Source organism: Carex rostrata, chromosome 1, assembly GCF_964058835.1.
Source record: "Carex rostrata chromosome 1, lpCarRost1.2, whole genome shotgun sequence".
Classification (NCBI taxonomy): domain Eukaryota; kingdom Viridiplantae; phylum Streptophyta; class Magnoliopsida; order Poales; family Cyperaceae; genus Carex; species Carex rostrata.
In genome coordinates, this window is record NC_135918.1 from 19,175,890 (window position 1) to 19,195,385 (window position 19,496).

Sequence of the window (19,496 nt, forward strand, 5' to 3'; positions counted from 1 at the left end):
GAACTGTGTCTTCTGGAGGTGTTTCGTCGAAGAGTGGTCCTCTACTCCTCAGTTGGTAAGTCAGCTTGTATTTACCTGCAGGAGGGGGGATGAAAGCCAGTTTTTAGTAATAAAGAAGTAAAGCAAAAGAAAAGATACAGATTAAAATCTAGATTAACTAAGAAAAGTGTAAATCTAGAGAGGAATTGATAGCCGTCCCCGGCAACGGCGCCAAAAACTTGTTCGCTTCTCAGAGTGTGCTTACAAAGTTTCAGGTACAACAAGTTGTACCAGTTTAAACCTTGAATTTACTCTCGTCTAAGGTTGCAAGTGCACAACCCTATCCGTGTAGTATATTAAGGTATCGATCCTCAGGGACGGTTTAATTCGATTCTAAATTTCTACAAATCCGAGTTAAGTACTAGAAGTGTGAAGGGTTTGGTTTGAATTCGTTTCAATTTCCTAATTTCGGGTGTCAATTCAATTAACAGTAAATGAAAGCAATTAAAAGTTTTGGTTTTGAACAATGATAAAAGGCGTTCCTAGGGTTTCAGGTTTCATCCCAAACTTTGCCTTCTCTGGACCTATCATGCGACTCGCATCATCTCTGATGCGACCCGTATGATGCGACTCGCATCATCTCTGATGCGGGTCGCATGGCCCTCGAGCAGAGCTGACATGTGTTCGTATCTAAGTTGATTTCTTGTGCGAGGCTTCAACCTGTGGCTCTCGCCTACTGGTATCTAACCTAAATTGATTGTCTGGTTAACTAGAAGTATCTACAACCTTTCGATAATAGAAATTTCACCTCTCGGCTACTATTGATCTTAGATCTACCTCAAATGCTCAATCACAATTACAAGATACATCAAGGCCAAATTACTAGAAGAGATGCTATAGGCATCTAACAGTAGACAATCAAGAATCAATCAAGAAATCACAATCAAGCAAACAATGAATACTCAAACAACAATCACACAAGTTCAAACTTAGATCGAATCATCATGCAACTCAAAGACAAGGTTTAGAGACTACATCCTAACCCTAAGAACTAGAGATCTACTCAAGCATAGCAAAAGAAAGCATAAAAGAGAGATAGAATAGGCAGATCATAATGAAGCTCGAAGATCCAAGGTGGATTGGAGATGATCTTGAAATCTTCCCTTCTTCTCCTCTTCTTCAATCAAGCTCCAATCTCCTTCTTCTCTCTTGATCTCTGCTCTCTAAGTGTACTCGAATGTAAAGGGGGAAAAAGCTCCTCGAATTCTGGCATAGGACCTCCTTATATAGGCAACAGAGTTGACTTTGGGCTTGTCAGATTTAATTTGAACTGGGCGGCAACAGTTGATGCGACTCGCATCAGGTAGATGCGACTCGCATCAGATGGTCTTCAAGAGAGAGCAGTGAGGGTCGCATCGCAGGTCGCTTTGGGCTTGGATGCGACTCGCACCAGATGAATGCGACTCGCATCAGAGCTTCCTGAAGTCTGCCAATTGCCTGATTTTGCCCAATTTCGCCTGATTCCTGCAAAGTAAGAACCAAAACTTAGCAGTACCACATTCTATGGATGTTCAATGTAAAAGGCACCCTTTGTTGGTTCAAAACATAGATTTTCGTATGGAAACAAGTCGAAATGATAGGTCTAATAATGTGATAACAAGCAACACGGACGTTTAATAAAGAGCCGTGTAGAAAGGTGAAAATTGTACACGGTTTTTTGTTTAAATAACAGTATAGAAAGCCTTGAGAGAGCTACACGGATTTTTAAGTAAAAAATCCGTGTAGAAAGGTTATTCTAGGGTTTTGGTTATATAAAAGACCTCCTTCTAGCAGCGCCGTTTTGATCAATTAATATTCTCTCTCTCTCCTTCCAGAAGTTTCATTCTGATTTCTGTGCACAAAGAGCTAGGATCTGAGATCTTTGAAGTTAATTTGTATTTCTTCTCTCTATCTTGCTAAGCTTAGTCATGTATATATATATATTTCTCTTTTCTGTTACTAGCTTATTATTGCTTATTTAGGTCAATTATTAATTAATGCATGCATGCTTGATTTGTTAAGATAATGTAAATAATTAGTGTAATGTGGACCATTTTTTGAAAGTGAGAAGTAAAAAAAACGCCTAAGGTCTCCATCATCAGATCTGAGAAAAACCGTTGAAGATCAGTACTAACGCTTCCGCCTAAAGATGTCTGCACTTCAGAACTGTAAGATTTAAATTACTTTGCTATTTTATTTTGAATTTACAGATTCTGGATTGCTTGTGTTTTTTTAATTGCAAAACACGTCATGAATTATTAAGACTATCATTTGGTATCAGAGCCATCGTAAATTCATATAAGATGCAATAATTTTTTTTTATGAAATTGATTTTCAATGGTTCGTATAAAAGCTAGACAGATTCAACTAATTTTATATACAAATATTTTCTTATAATTTTGGATGAAAATTTTAAAGGAGAATTTTTATTTCCTATTATGTATGCACATATATGTTGATCAATGGATTCTTATTGGAGATGCAATATGTTGGAGACCTTTAACCAAGAGGCATCATGTCATGGATCACATGGGAGCTCATTTTTTGATATGTTGGATCTAATACGCCTTAGTTTGTATGAAATTTCGGTCCAAACTAGATCATAACCAAGAGTTTTGGCAATTTGAGCCCAACTTAGTGGTAAGGATATAACTTTTATACAAACATTGTATTGGATCCTGAGGAGTATATGTTATGTTTTATCACATGAGGTTGCATGTACAAAAGGCTTTGTATATATATATGTTGCATGAATTGTAATCTTCTACCTTTTCTTGTTACTAACTAATACCAAATTATAATTGTAGTATGGACCAAAGCAAAAGTGTTACACCAAGGAGCAAATTGACGATGTCAGATGTATGTGGACAAGGCAGTTTCAATTTAAATTTTGTAATGCTCAATATGGATTTGTATAATTTTGTATAATTTAGTGTACATAAATTATTTATACTGTTGTATAGTTTTGGAATTATGAGTTTAAAAGACCTCTGTTTAATCTTTCTCTGTTTTGGAATTCTAATTTTAAATGGCTAACAAAATTAGAAGCTAGCCACAAAAAAAAAATGGGAAAAAAAGAACAATTCTACATGGACATTTAACTAAAATCCGTGTAGAAAGGTATTTAAACATTAAAAAAAATTGAAAAAAAAAACAATTCTACACGGACATTTAACTAAAGTCCGTGTAGAAAGGTATTTAAACATATACAAAAAAAATAAGAGAGCTACACGGACATTTAGCTAAATATCCGTGTAGAAAGAGTAATTGTACACGGACATTTAGCTAAATGTCCGTGTAGAAAGGTATTTAAACATATAAAAAAAAAATAAGAGAGCTACACGGACATTTAGCTAAATATCCGTGTAGAAAGAGTAATTGTACACGGACATTTAGCTAAATGTCCGTGTAGAAAGGTATTTAAACATATAAAAAAAATAAGAGAGCTACACGGACATTTAGCTAAATATCCGTGTAGAAATAGTAATTGTACATGGACATTTAGCTAAATGTCCGCGTAGAAAGAGTAATCATACACGGCTGTTTATGTAAATATCTGTGTAGCTCAGTTATTTTGAGAGCGACGCTGGCAAGCGTTTGTACACGGTTGTTTATGTAATAATCCGTGTAGCTCTCGATAATCGCACACGGGTAAATATCCGTGTGTAAATATTCAGGGATTTCTAAACCCTCACATTCCACACGGTAAGAAATCCGTGTAGCTCTTCTATTTATGTCCGTGTACAATCACTTATTCTGTAATAGTGATATAACATAACGATCAGATCATTCTGTAAAACTATTTCTTCTAATTTACTTAATATTCAATTCTATCTGACAATTAAATTATTATAGTAACTATTATATATCTTTAACATTACGTTAATTAGTCTAATTTCTCATATGATTATTATTACATGTTAGACATATATGAATTAGTCAAACTAAATTCAACTTTTGAATAATGTATCAATTATTATAGCTTGGTTTTCTATAGAGTAATTCATACTGAATAATATATCGTCAAATTTATAACATGTGTTTTTTTAATTCATATTGGATTTGTATATTCAAAACATTGATCATTGCTGATCTTTTTTCATAACAATTGAGATTTGTGGCTCAATATATTTTTGGGAGTTAATAATAGTATCCGCACAACAGTATTCGTATTTTACCTGCATCATAACTACTATAACTATTTGAGGGGACCGTAAAAACTCTGGTACTTAATTTTTTTTCTAAAATATTAATACCGCAAGGAAGTATATATACATATACACAGAAGTATTATACTTACAAGACGAACAATATTTACGTAAATAATTGTCTCTCCAATAAAATCTCTCAAATGTCTTCGCACAATAAATACTTATGAGAGGGCCACTCAAAACTAAAAAAGAGAGGTTGCCACTCAAAAAAATTAATTATATAATATTAATAAAAATATATCATGATGCCATCATAGAAAAAAATATATTACAACTAATTTTATTTAATGCATGCCTAAATATAGAGCATATCAGTAAAAAAAAAAAAACTAAATACATCCAGAAGAAGACAAACTAATTAACTGTCATAACTAATTAAAGAAAATATATAATTAACTAGAATAATAAAACAGTTGGCCAACTCATTTGCACTCTCTATTAATTTAAGGTGGAGGTTTTGTCTTAATGGTTTTTGACAAAGTCTTATCTAAAATCGGACTTAAACCGTCTGATTTACATCAAAATTTGTACAGACATTTAGATTAAAGAATCCATTTAAATTTATTAAGTTTTAAATATGTTTGCATGAATCTCAATGCAAATCAAACGTTTAAGCGTACGTAGTTTTAAATAAGACTTTGTCCAAAGCCCTTTGAACAAAATCCAATCCCATTAATTTATATTTATAGATATAGCAAGTATTCTCATAAAATTAAGTTGAAAGGCACCATGGACACCAAACTTATTAAAATTGTCATATGCATTGTAATTTGTAATTCTAATATTTCTTTTAGTTGTTGAGGCTCAGGTAGACAACTGCGACGACATAGATAGATGGCCCAGATGGTGAAATCTTCTCCATTTTGTGCATTGATACCTCACCGGGCATTGTTCAATTCGCAATGTGTTATGTGCTGCTCTCTTTTAAGAAACAACGGTATCCCCGCGCGCATTAAGGGGTGTTTCTGCAAGAGATTCAGGGAAGGAAAGGAAGTGATGGAAAAGTGCCAAATCAAAGATGTCCCACGAGAATGCATGTCTTTGAAAATTAATGCAACTCCTACGTGTAATTAATTAATGCGGAGGACACACACATTCGTCACACCTATTCTTCACATGCAAAGTGTTGTGATTCTAATTATTGGATGATTGTATTTTATATTTTGTGTTCATGAATTGAATTGTTTATATTATTTTTTCTTAAGTATTTTATCATTTTATAAGTCATTCAATTTGAGAAGTTCAATTGTAAAATTATATAATGTGAATAATGATACTCTTAACCATTATAAAAATTAGTATGATGATTAAATTATGATTATGTTTTACAAATCATAGATAAAGAGTTAAAACTCTAAATGAAACATTGTATGCATTGTGATTCAGATTCATGTCACTAAGTGTTTCATGTGCTAATTTTATTTATTTCTGTAAAATAATCTTTAACACCAATTAAATTATGGGGATGTTGGATCATGTGCTAATTTTATAGTTATAATCATCGTTATAAATTATTGAATTAAATTGGTCCATAATAAATTCAAATAAATTGAATAATAATATTTAATTATAAACTGCATAATATATAACACCATTAAACTGAATAAATAGAAACACACGTATTACATAATTCTGTCAAAATTAATTCTAATATGAGAATTTAATTTCAAATTTGCATGTAATTAAGATTACTCTCTCCTATCTAATTATAAATCATAAGCAATTAATAATCAACAAAAGAAATCCCAATTCAGTAACAAAATTTCAATCTAGTTGCTTTATTACATCCAGTCATATATACAAACTCGAAAATAATACCAAAAGTACTAAAACTTCACATGAAAATAACAGAAAATAACAGGTATAATAATATAACAACTCTTATCTGTTCTATCTGTGGTGTGAAATCACACAAAAAAAAGAAAGAATATGTAGAATGGAAAAATGAACTCACAAATACTTGTATATACAAACAATCAGATAATCAGATATATCATGGATTGTTCATGGTTGCCTTAATCAACTGTACACGTGCTTTGAGAGCATCCATGTCGAGTGGAAAAGTTAAGGGAGCAAAAGTAGGTAGTGAAACGCTCGCCTTCTCCTCTTTCTCCTCCTTTTTCTTCCCTTTGCTTTTGTCAACTGGTGATGATTTGATTGGAGCCTCCTTTTCCTTTTCAGTTTTCTCCATAGGAGGTTCAAATTTTCTAACCTCCAATGGTTCCTCTTTGGTTGTTCGTGTTGGCCTCGAATCTCTGACACTGTTGCCAACTACTCTCCTGTTAAATTCTACTGGCTCCTGGTATGGTTCCTCTTTGGTTGTGTGTGTTGGCCTTGAATCTCTGACACTGTTGCCAACTACTCTCCTGTTATATTCTACCGGCTCCTGGTATGGTTCCTCTTTGGTAAAGCGTGTTGGCCTTGAATCTCTGACACTGCTGCCAACTCTTACAGGCTCCTGGTAATCTGATTTATTATCACGAAAACCAAGGGAACCTTTTGAAACCCTAGATGAACTCGGTGGTTCCTTTGATTTTATTTTAGCTGGCCTGAGCACCTCCTCTTCATCTTCCGAATTGCCATAATCTGGTACCCTCAAAGAACTTGGTACCTTAACTTTAATTTTGGCTTGCTTCGCCATCTCTTCTTCCGATTCTTCTTCTTCTTCTTCATCAGAGTTCCTTCTATTTGGAGTAAAACGAAGCGCACTTCGCCGTGGAGCTTCTTTCCTTCTATCATCAGATTCTCTACTGTTTGAATTATGTCGTCTGTAGATACTCTCTTCTTCCGTTTCTTCTTCTTCTTCATCAGAGTTCCTTCTCTTTGGAATAAAACGAATGGCACTTTGCCGTTGAGCTTCTCTCCTTATATCCTCAGATTCTCTACTGTTTGAATTATGTCGACCGGAGATCCTCTTTTCTTCAACCGACGAGTCAGCCATGGATTTCATAACACCATGTCGGTTTGAAGGTTTAGGTTCCTCTTCTACGGGTTTTAAACTGTAAGGCGGTTGTGAGTATCTAGGTCTATTTCTACGGCCACCTATTATCATATTTTCAAAATCCAAGGACTGCTGCTTTCCAGAGGCATCATCGTCATCGTCAGAGCTGTTCTCTTTAGGAGTATACTGCAACGGGGCATTTTCTGCTTTAGCCCTTGGTTCTTTTGTAATTATGGGCTGTACCATTTCACTGCGCTTTGTACGCATGCTTAGTGCTGATTTATTTGTTCTCTCATTAAGAGACCGAGAAGTGCTGGCAAAAGATTCTTCTTCTACTACTACTTTCTCTTCCTCTACATCAGCAGAAAGCACATCTGAGTCAAAATTTGGGCCGTTGTCGAATTTCGGGCCGCTGTCGAATTTCGGTCCAGAATCTTCATCAGCTTGAGACTGAGGTCGGGCCCGCCCACTCAAAATAGAAAGAAGAGTTGAGTTCTCATCATCAAATAAAGAACTGCTGCTAGGTGATTTCAGGCCTTTGTCGAACTTAGTACCTGAGCCCTTGTCTACTGGTGATCGAGGTGGGTCCCATTCACTAGTGTTCGAAGTAAAGAGAACTGAAGAGTTATTCTTACTTGTAGAACCACTTCTAGGCAGTTTAGGGCTGGAAAAGTTGTCAGAGGAGTACCAAGCGGCACCCCCTTCATTAGCAAAAGAATCTTTGCTTTCAAACTGAGAAAATGATTCTTCCTCGTATACTGGCCTATCATATGTATCAAACCTCGAATCATCCAAGGAATCAAATCTTGTATTAGAAGTAGAACTGAAAATGTCGGGCTCTTCGTCATATCCATTATCATCATATGTGGGCCCTTGAAAGGCCTTACTCTCTTGACTATTGGTATTGTTGTATCTGGTATTAGTACCAGAAAAATCGTACTCTTCCACCTTTTGCACCACACTTTTTTGCTTAGTGAAAGGACCTTCATTAGAGTATTCTGGAGATTTACGGGAAACTGATCTCGGAGATACCTCGCATGACTCACCATAGCTGCTAGAAGAGATGCTCGATTGAGGAGATGGTGGAGCAACAGATGACCTGTCAGGGGTACGTTTGAAGGGGGGGCCCACTTGGGGGCCTTTAGCATCCCATGATGTATTTGTGTTGGAACTCACCTCCTCCATGTCATGTTTTCGAGGTGAATCTCTCGAGCTGTAAGATTTGATTGAGACATTGGATTGCTCTCGTGAAAGACTACCGTGCCTTGCCATGGCAGCAGCAGCCTTGGCTGCCTTGCTGGCCATTTCTGCTGACTTGGCAGCTGCGTCAGCAGCCTCTTCTATACTCGCATAATATGCATTATGGTCTGGTAAATCTTTAGTACTCTTTTCAGCTTCTTCTTCACTCGCATACTGGCTATCTACTCCAGGAAAAAAAAAAATTCTTTATTAGGTGAATGAAAGCAAAATAGAAATAAGGAAAATTCAATTGTCATGTAAATTAAGGAATAATTATGAAAATAATAGCACCTCTGATATTCTTACCTGAATATCTCGAGTTAGACTGAGTTCTGACGACTTGTACAGGAGGATCCGGGGTCCCACTGGAGGAGTTATTGAGTCTAGTCGGCTGATGATGTGTATAATTTTGTGGTTGATTGGTTGTGACAGGTGGCGGCATTTGGGTAGGGCCAGGTTGTGCTGGTGCCACATTCTCAGGATGTTTATAGTTTTGTTGTTGATAGGTTGTGACATGTGGCGGTGTTTGTGTGGGGCCAGGTTGCACTGTTGCCACATTCGCATGATGTGTATAGTTTTGTGGTTGATAGGTTGTGACAGGTGGCGGCATTTGGGTGGGGCCAGGTTGCACTGTTGCCACATTCGCATGATGTGTATAGTTTTGTTGTTGATAGGTTGTGGCAGGAGGCGGTGTTTGTGTGGGGATAGGTTGCACTGCTGCTGTTTCACTCACCTTTAGAAATTTCGAGCTCCCATCCTTTCATATTAAAAAAAAAAAAAAAAAATAGCTAGTCACGGTACTGGAAACATACTACATTGATACTTTATAAAATATTATCTAGTTAGTTATTGGTCAACAGTTGATGATTAATCCTCAATTCAAAACAAAATAATCAGGAATTATAAATAAATAAATAACTACAATTAGATAAGAATCAGCAGTGCAATGGAACTTACCAGTCGCACAAGTTGTGGAGCTTTTGCCTCATCCTCAAATCCTTTTGCTTCCCACTTGACATTGTTTTCTTCAGCAATTGATTTTAGAACTTTGACTTTCATTTCTATGTTTGCCGAACTTGCCGATAGTTTGTCGATCATCTACATTTTTCAATCCAAGTATTAAACATAAGATACTAGATCAAAGACTGCTATTTGGGATTAATATAAAAAGAGATATCGTACCAGTGGGGAAACACCGCTTCCTGGTCGAATTTCAAGAGCAGCATTAATAAACTCTTTCCCATATTTTGCTTGAAACTGTTTTGAAACTTCTGACAGTTCTGGTACATCTGCACATCTTGGTGCAGCAAACACTACAGTTGCTATTGCCTCTTTCAAATCAATTGGGCAGATCCTAAAAAGTTAAAAAAAAAAAAAAAATCTTTTACTAATTGCCAAGTATTTTAAATAGAGGTTTGAAAGATTTTCTTAAACTTTCAAGTTTTCATCTGTAAGATGGTTCATTTGGAGTAACCAAATGATAAAGATTTTATGAGAAACTACATAGTTGTAACAGTAGGTACACAGTACAGTCCCAAATTAGAGATTTCAATTCCTATTTTTATCAAAAAAAAAAAAAGTGAAATTACCCTATCTGTGGCTCAAATTACTAAAAAAAAAAAATTTTTTTGGATTAATCTTAATATTTAGTGATATGATTTGTATGTGTTTACTATATAATACTGCATTTGTAGTTTATTTAATATTTCCTAATTTACATGAAAAAAGAGAAATTATTTAAATTTTGACTCACTTTTGCGAATCGATGATGTGCAACCGTTGTATAATCAGCTCACAGTATACCTCCAGCAACTCATATGCTGATATTGTCTTCTCATCCCTTATCACATGGTCAACCTAAAGAGATGCCAAGTAAAGAAAAGGTTTAAAAAAAAAATTCATTGTGGCATTTCATCGAACACCTTGTAAGCAATTTTGAGAAGTAAATTCAACAAACCCGAATTCGAGCAGTGTTTTCATCCCCAGATTGTAGAAGCTGAGAAACATCACGCCTGATTCTCTTCACTTCCACATCTCTCTTATTTCTCATCAGCTTCATCCGAGCCATCGATAGTTTTATTGAGGTTTTGCTGAAATTATTTCAAAACAAAATCTCTCAGCATACAAATTCGACTCAAAATCAATCAATTGAGCTCTAAAAAAAACTATATCTGTTCAAGAATATACTGTTCAAGAATATACCATTTGTCCGATTTGAATCCTTTGGAGAGAAACCCTTTCACCTTCGCTGTCTTGGAACCCATCTAGTAGCTCTCTCTATATGATCAATTTTGAGATCCAGAACTAATTTCAAGCGTTTGTTTGCGTTTTGGTCGTCCTTCTCTCTCTCTCTCTCTCTCTCTCTCTCTCTCTCTCTGTGTACCCGTGTCTGTTGAAATTTTAGAGAGAGAGGCGAGGTATAGAAGGAAGGAAGAGAGCGCAGTGAAATTTCGCGGCGGGGACTAGACAGGCGACTTGTGGTTTTCTTGTTATCTATTCTAGAATTCGCATTCTCTGAGATATCTCATATTTTGCGTGTTCTTTTGGAAACTCTCAATCGATCAAATATGTTCCTCACGAATCTCAAAGCACAAGTAAGTCTGGTCCCCACGCTATCCGCCAATAGACACCGGACACGTCGGTCACGCAAATTATGAGATATTTCCGAGGATACGCTCTCGAGACATTGAATGTATACAGGGGGCGTCCACTTGGCAATGGACTAAATTAGGTCCAACGTCAGGTCAGAACCGTTGGATTTTTATTAAGATTCGTGCAGATTGTGACGCGCAAAATTTAACGCGAATAGACCGGTTCGGACCGTTTGTTGTCCGATGCCCATCGGACGAATTCCTATTGTCGATTGGATTAATCTGAGCATCTCCTTTTTATGTTAAAAGTACGGTCTGTTCAAGTTATCAACTCCCACTTGATTTAAATCGTATGGCCAGGAATAGAACTTTATCTATCCAGTGCTATTTTTAATGGAGAGGATTTGGGATGAAGTAATTAGGAGCGATTCCTTGCCGTATTGTAAAATAGAAAAGTAAAAAACGAGTGAAGTTGAAATATTAACGTGATCATCACGCAATCAATAGAGTAGTTTAACAGAGATGTGTTGACTTCATGCAGCGCACGAACCATATAGCACACTGTTTGATTCTATACTCTGTGCGCTGCACGAAGCTAAAACTATGCTGCTAAAATCTTTACCCAAATTTATAACATTCCTTTAATATTTCCTTTCTTGTCAAAAATAAGAAACAACGCGTTCTGTACTTCTGTTCGTCTCCTTTATGGGTGAATAGTTGTTAAATAAAATAATAAAATGGTGCTATTATTGAAGTGTATATAATATGTAGTCATAAATAGAATTGGATTTAATGCAAATGAAAAAAATAGAAAATAGAGCGTAGTCAAGTCAACTGCCGGGTGAGAAATCGTCTTCAATAATAAATTGATTGAATGATTAAAATATTAAATTCAGATTTGTGAATCATCTCCAGTACATGCGAAAATGGAGATGATTTGAGCTATTACTGCAACAAGAAGAAGACGGCTGCTATTTGTGGTTGGGTCTTCGTTGACTCTTAAAAATACTCAACCATTCCGAAAGGTACCGCACTTGATAAATTGAGTTTACAACCGAGTGATGGGCTTTAAGATTCGTGTTAGAATTAATCGGACAACTCAGATTACATTTTACCCAGTGAGGTGTTGCATGGATCTGACTCCCCAAATTTGTGGTCGTGCATTGCACGTGCTGTAACGCTCGTAGGCCCAATTGCATTAAATATAAAATAAAAAGTACAATTGTGGAGGCAAGTCAACATCATCAAGGTGCAATTTTGATAATAATGAAATTAGAAAATTTTCCATAAATAAGATAAAAACAAAACAAAACAAAATTGGTCGTGATCACGATAGAGTCGAAAATTTTATTTATACCATATTTTAAAAAAAAAATTAAAAAATCACTTTTTTTAGAGAATTCTATAAATATGGTATAAAAAATCACTTTTTTTAAAAAAATCACATATATCAAGATCACTAATTCAATATGTGTTCTATTCTTAAGGTTTTAAGGGTTGCAGATTAAATTGGAAGATTCCAAAACCTAAATATATACATTAATATTTAGATTTTTGAGTGGCCACTAATTCAATGTGCGCCTTTCAAAAATAAAGTATGTAAATTGCAGAGTCAAGTCAATATCATGAAGTTGCAATTTTGATAATAATAAAATTAGGAATATTTATATATACAAGACAAAAATGATATATAAAAAAATTAAAAATAATTAGGCGTGTAAGCCCGTAATACTACAGTATCCTCAATCAATACTAATGACCATATCTTTGTTTTTTTTTTTCAGAAATATTGGTACTCTATAAAATGACACATCAGCTAGCACTAACACAGAACGAAATAGCACAGCATGTGTATCGATTATGTATCATGATTGGCATGTTACGTGTTGTGATTATTCACATATTATGATTAATTTTTGACAAAAATAGACACGATAGTAGATAAATCATCTTGATCACGGCACAACATAACACAAAACACGACACATAACGACACGAGGACACACTAAATACCCCATGACATATTATTTTTCAACATTAGTTTTTCATTTAAAATTTTCAAGATTTATTCCATAACTTTTTGGAAACTTTTCTGAATTTTTTCTCAATAAACAAATTTAAAATACGGACCGAAATTTTTAAATCCCTCCTCGGTCCGAATCAAACCCTTATTTAGTTTTTTGAATTATATTTTTGATTTGGTTTGATTTTTGAAGATCGAATAACCTATTTTAATTAAGTTTGGGCTGAACTGAACCGATAAAACACCCCTGTTCGAGCATAATTAAATTGTATGGATTCGCTTTAAGATTCGTGTTAGAATAAAACCAACAATTGAGATCTCATTCTACCCGGTCAGGTATTGTACTGGATCTGAATTTGCCAAAATTGTGGTCAAACATAAAATAAAAAATACAATTGCGGAGTCATGAAGTCAACATCATTGCAAGTTGCCAATTTTGATAATAAAATTACAAATATTTCCAAAAACAAGACAAAAAAAAAATAAGATGAAAAATAATTGAACGTGTAAGCCCGTGATCTTTGATGGAGACATTAATTAATAAATTAGTTTGGGGACCAAAGTAAATTAATGTTAGTCGGTTTTCTCTCTAGTCTCTGCTAATTGACCAACTAATTAACACTCATAATTAATGAACGGTTGTTTTGTTCAAGCAATGATTCATTATTATAAACAAGGTTATATTATTAATATAGTATGATAGCTAGTGAAAATGTTATTAATATAGCTAGGATGCTATCTAGTATAGTGGGAAAAATGCCACAGTGAAGTTGGCTTTGTCACAGAATAGCATGATTATGACATGCAATGACACGGTATACGTGTTGGTTACGTGTCGTGACTTGTGTGTTCCGTGTAGTAACCATTCGTGTGTTGTGATCATCTTTTGAAAATTTGACACGACACGTGAAATATCTAATTATGACACGATACGTGGTCACATGAGTCACACGAAATCGTGTTTAGTCATGGCATGACCCACGTGGCTTGATCATTCGTGTGCCATGACCACCCCTTGATATTTTGGTCATGATGTGACACGTGAAAAATTAACTTGGTCACAGCACGACACAATACTAAAGTGACAGCGTGTTAGTCACGGTACGTAACGGAACAACACATTTTTCCCAATCTACTAGCTATTAAATACTACTAGTGTTGTGCTCGTTCAGCACACGCTGCACGGAGAAATATTATAAGAGAACAAAAATAATCTCATATAAAATGACATATTTTTATTAAAAAATAGATTAAATGACAAATAATATTTTTTACATAATAATCAAAAACTTAATGCAGTGACACAAGCTCTCGTCTTTATTTACGATTTTTAAGAAGGACATCTAAAAGATACCAGAGTATCAAGATTCTTTAATCATAAAAAATATAAAGACTGTTTTACTCGGACAAAAAAAATCATACATGAAAAGTGAAATTTAAGAATGCACTTGTGCGAGAACAAGCACTTCATCAAGTAACGAAAATTAACACGCTTCGTATGAGAAGTTGTAGAATCGAAACTCGAATGAAATCTTAATGAATGTTAGAATTTAGATCCTAAAAATCTCCATCTTTCTAAAAAAAAAAAAACACCTCTATTTTTCTGGATTCCGCGAATATAAACGACTGAAACAAACAAACTATTCTAGCCTTTGTGTACTACAATATTCTTTATAGCCCATGAAGAAAGGCCCAGTAGAGGACTGATATTGGGCTTTATCTCCTCAATGTTTAAGTTGGATCCATTTTGGGCCGGATGAATTTGCAAAAAGCCAGTGGTACCTTTTGATTGCCAAGAACAAGAGAGAAGTGGAAAGTGAAATTGTGCAAGAAATTGAGCATACAAAATTTGCTTTCACAGCTAAATTATTCAAACCCTAGCTATTCCATTTCCTGGTTTCACTATGGTGATTCTGGCAATACCCACTTGTTAACCCGTTCCCGGGCAAGCTCAACCTGTTAACGTGCACAATTTACACAAATTAGATGTGTTGTTAACTTTTGATAGTATATAATTATTTTTGTTTTTTAAAATTTTGGGTTAAGGTTTTGTACCTGTTTGCCCCAGTCCATTTTCCAGGTGATGTAGCAGAGAACCAGAGTCTGGATTAGTGTCCCCACAAGCATGCCAATCCAGATACCCTTCACCTGATAACCAATCAAATAACCGAGAATTACTCCGAGCGGAACCCCAACCAAGTAGTAACATGCGAGGTTCACGTAAGCTACCGTCTTTTGCCATCCAGCTCCTACTGCTACCCCTGTTAAGTCATAATTAATAGTATCAAAATAAATCGCGTTTAATTTAGTTGTATATATATGTTTCTTATCAATATGAACAGTAAAAAACACAATAGTAATATCTAAATAACCTGAAAGCACAGGCTGAATGCTTTGCAATAAGATCATCAAAGCTAGCAGAGGGGATAACTCAACAACTGCTTCAACTACAGGCTCGCTATCAGTGAATACATATGCTATGTTTCGCTGAAATACCAGAAACAATACGAAGAGCACAAATCCAATTATACTTGAGGTTGTTACAACATTAACAATTGCAAATTTGGTGGCTTTTGCATTTCCTGCTCCGAGCTCATTTGAAACTCGTACTCTGCAAATAAAATATAGTACAAGCTAGTGTTATGTCCCACATAACAGTGACATATATATGTTCTTTACTAATCTTCTTACAAGTAATCAAATATTCTTCTGTTATATTTACAGGTTAATCTTTTTATTTCGTATAAGTTATTTCAAGATGGACAAAATATAAAATAAAAAGAATATGAAAATGTACCCAGCAGCAGCTAACAAGCCAATAGGGATCAAAATTTCTAATCCAGCTATGTTTAGACTGCACATGAAAAAATAAATGTTGGATTAGAGAACATTAGACAAATTAATATAAACTTTAAAATGCTATATTTTAAAAGCTTGCATAAGAAATTAAGAATGCATACCATATAGACAATGCATCAAGTTCAATCTCAGCATTTACCATATTTCCAGTTAGCAGTACAAGTACTGAATAGTACCAAAGCTCCAAGCTGCATATAATTAATAAGATTAGTTTGTAGATAAATGGTTCTCATAATTTGATATTTTATTTATATATATTTAACTACAAAGAATCTGTTTTATCCGTGAGAGAAAAAAAGTGATTAACATTGTCTGTATCCTCACAAATACTCATGTCGGTAATAGCAATAACCTTAGAAATAACAATTTATGTTGGCTTACCCTTAGCAATAGTCATTTTTTACCCTCGCAGATATATAGTCACAACTTGGCTCATCTAGCACTATTTTTATTATCACTCGTGGCTTCTCTAGCGATTTTTTTTCTTATTAAAACCTTATGAGATGTAATTAATTAAGAGAAACACAAAGAATACCATATCATCAAACCAGATGAAAGAGAGAGCTTTGTAACAACCCCCAAATCGGTGAAGGCACTCCATGAAAAACCCTTCCAAGTTAGGGGGCAACCGCCGCATAAAACATACACAAACTGACCAATCACAGGGACCCACATGGAGAAACACATTGCAATCATTGCTCCGCTAAGCCCCCACGAAAACTTAATCACCAGCAGCCATGAAAGGAAGAGGTGAAACATGATGGAAAATAGCGAGAAGTAGGAGATGACTGCGTTCTTGCTTTGCGATTGGAGGTACATCTGAAAGGTGAAATTGAAGATGTGCGAGAAGATAACCGGGATAAACCTATTACCAATGAAATTTCACAATTATCATTTTTGGGTTTTTTTTTGGGTATTTCAAGCAAATGTGCAATATTGGATTTGATTTACCAGAGACAGATAATCCCGGCTTCTTTTGCAATGGCTTTATCTTGGCCGAGGAGTTCTAGTAGAGGTGCTGCGAAGATGAAGAGCGGTAGGAGAATGATGACACAAGCAAATAGCAGTATCCATGATCTCTGAAGGTATATACCCAACATGCGGTACTGTTTCGCACCAAACGCCTGTCCGCAAAGAGTTTCAAGTGCACTAGCCATTCCTAGCTGTACAATAATTTTTATTCTTTTTATCAGATGATGTGTTAAGATATACTAGCTAGATAGGTCATAAAAGAATTCAGTGTTTTCATATTATGTGTAGTTGCATTCAATATAAATATATAATCTGATTAAAGTTCTCATATGGAGAGATTATATTGAACAAGAACAAAGCTATTGTTAGAAAAGTTAATGATGTGTCAATGAATGTATATAACTGAGGTATGAATATATAGATGAATAAAATTAAGATGTAGCTTAATTACCAATATACTGACGGTGAAGCGGTCGATCACAGTGAAAGACAGTGCATAACCAGCAAGCTCCACGGATCCGACATGACCCAAGAATGCTTGTGTGGTAAACAAAACTCCAACGGTTGCGAGGCGGGTCAATATTGCAGGACCCGCTACCACCCACAGCTTCTTCGACTCTGTGCATATGCGCCTTGTTAAGGTACTCTCTTCTCTTTCTTCCTCTGCTGGAAGAAGGGAAACAAGCCTAGAGTTGAGCTCATCTCCTTCTCCCATCTCTCTCTCTCTCTCTCTCTCTCTCTAAGAAACTTGACAGGGGCTTGCTCTATATGAAGTGTTTTATTTAGTGGTTGAAAGCTTGATCTTGACCCCTGAATTATTATTTAATTTGTCTCTTCCAAATTGAAGGAAGTAAGCACCTCATTAATCACTGTAGAAAATAATGGTATTTTTCCTGGTTTCTCTATAGCACAAACCAATTACAACCTCTCATTGCCCCACTTGCCCATTAATTAATTATGAGTATGTATTACGATATAGCTCTATATATATATGTTTTTTCCTACTTTCAATGAAATGGTACTATATATGATCCCTAGCACATGCATGTGTGTTTTTTTTAAACACGAGTTGCGCGCTTATTATAAACTAATTATAAGGGTTGGACTTTAAATTTTACTATTTAAAATTTGAGTGGTGAGTGGTGAGTGGTGAGTGGTCAGGATGTTGATCATTTTCTTTTCCATATTTATTGGAGCCGCTATTAATACTTTCTGGAAGGAAACATGAATACATGATGTGTGGAAATTAATAAATGTCTTTAATATGATGCTAACAACAAACTGTCTCATGTCCTATATATATATTTGTGCTCCTTTGGCAAATTAAGAACCAGCATATATAAGAAGTGTTTATTCCAATAATAAAAAAGTAAAATAACAGGTGAATATATATATATAATGTTATTTAGATATGAGTTTGGTCCTACATATTTTTACTAATTGAAAGAAATTGATAAAATATTAGTTGAAATAATAAAAAGATGGATTGTATAATGATGATGATTATGATCATGACAATAATTATTAAAAATTATAATGATGATAATAATAAGAGTAGAACTAGGGTGTTCGTAAGTTCATCAAGGCTCTTTGTGAACTCAACTCTAAAACTCAACGGGTTGGCTTCAAATGACGAATCTAAACTATTAAAAGTTGAAACTCATCTACCTTACAAGTGTTGTGTCTAAATGCGAAAAATTTAAATTTCCAAATTAATTTTGTATAGAGTCAAATGGTAAAAAATACGTTCTAAAAATGAACACATTAAAATTAATTATAAATCTTAATATAAATCAAACGGCTATAAACCTCCTAAGTATGACCGCTTGACTTTATACTAAATTAATTATAAATTTTAAATTTTTCGCATGTAGACACATCACTCATAAGCTAAATGGGTTTCAAGGTTCGAATTCGTCAACAATATGATAGATTTTAGAGTTGAGTTCACAAAAAAGCTTGGTGAACTAATTAAGAACACTCTAGTTGTACTCTAGTGACAATATTAACGGTTATATATTATAATATAATATAAAATTACACAAATTATTTCAATATTACTAATAGTAATGATAAATATTAGTACTAGCTACTAACATAATGATATAAAATAATAATAATAATAATAATTATTATTATTATTATTAGTATTATAATTATAATATTACTTACAATAATTATATGAATTATCCTTTTTATGTTCATACAAATAATTATTTTTTTTGGGCCCTTGGATGAACGGTACCTTGCTATGACTCGGTTAAATCAACGAGTGTGAAGTCGGGAATACGAAACTTAAACGACAGAGAACAGAGAGTTATTCATTTGTATATACAACGGATATATCAAATTAAATATTTTCTTTCATGTGCTCACATGTATCTAGAATTTGACTTCAGAATATAATTTACTATATATTCTCTAGTGGTGAAGAGGATGCATGATTTGTTTACCTATTCATTCATTAATGTTAATTTAATACATGTTTGAGCTATATTTAAATTCAGTATGTAGATGTTAAGTCGCTCTCATCCGACCTAATCTAATCATCATAAATAAATAGTTTATGTGATTATGGGCTAGCTCCCTTGATACTTAAATTACTGTTAGGAAAATGGGATTCAAATCTGCTCCTTATCTTA

At 34.5% G+C, this 19,496-nt stretch overlaps 2 protein-coding genes and 1 long non-coding RNA gene across 3 annotated transcripts; 1 reads left to right on the forward strand and 2 right to left on the reverse strand.

Moving 5' to 3' along the window:
• The first annotated feature begins 2,116 nt into the window (after positions 1–2,116).
• LOC144563895 (uncharacterized) lies at positions 2,117–3,016 on the forward strand. Its single transcript, XR_013514496.1, has 2 exons — positions 2,117–2,186; positions 2,826–3,016. It is a non-coding gene; the product is annotated as an uncharacterized LOC144563895 (long non-coding RNA).
• Positions 3,017–5,978: 2,962 nt separating this feature from the next.
• On the reverse strand, positions 5,979–10,827 carry LOC144562740 (uncharacterized). Its single transcript, XM_078311989.1, has 7 exons — positions 10,612–10,827; positions 10,367–10,499; positions 10,163–10,266; positions 9,592–9,763; positions 9,367–9,507; positions 8,716–9,166; positions 5,979–8,591 (listed from the first exon to the last, which is right to left on the reverse strand). The coding sequence occupies exons 1-7, from the start codon at positions 10,671–10,673 to the stop codon at positions 6,223–6,225; spliced, it is 3,432 nt and encodes a 1,143-aa protein (XP_078168115.1). The 5' UTR covers positions 10,674–10,827; the 3' UTR covers positions 5,979–6,222.
• Positions 10,828–14,863: 4,036 nt separating this feature from the next.
• LOC144562747 (protein DETOXIFICATION 20-like) lies at positions 14,864–17,620 on the reverse strand. Its single transcript, XM_078312002.1, has 8 exons — positions 17,306–17,620; positions 16,834–17,045; positions 16,418–16,747; positions 15,984–16,070; positions 15,821–15,877; positions 15,396–15,634; positions 15,079–15,284; positions 14,864–14,979 (listed from the first exon to the last, which is right to left on the reverse strand). Exons 1-8 carry the CDS (start codon positions 17,567–17,569, stop codon positions 14,926–14,928), a joined length of 1,449 nt encoding a protein of 482 aa, XP_078168128.1. The 5' UTR covers positions 17,570–17,620; the 3' UTR covers positions 14,864–14,925.
• Positions 17,621–19,496: the final 1,876 nt, after the last annotated feature.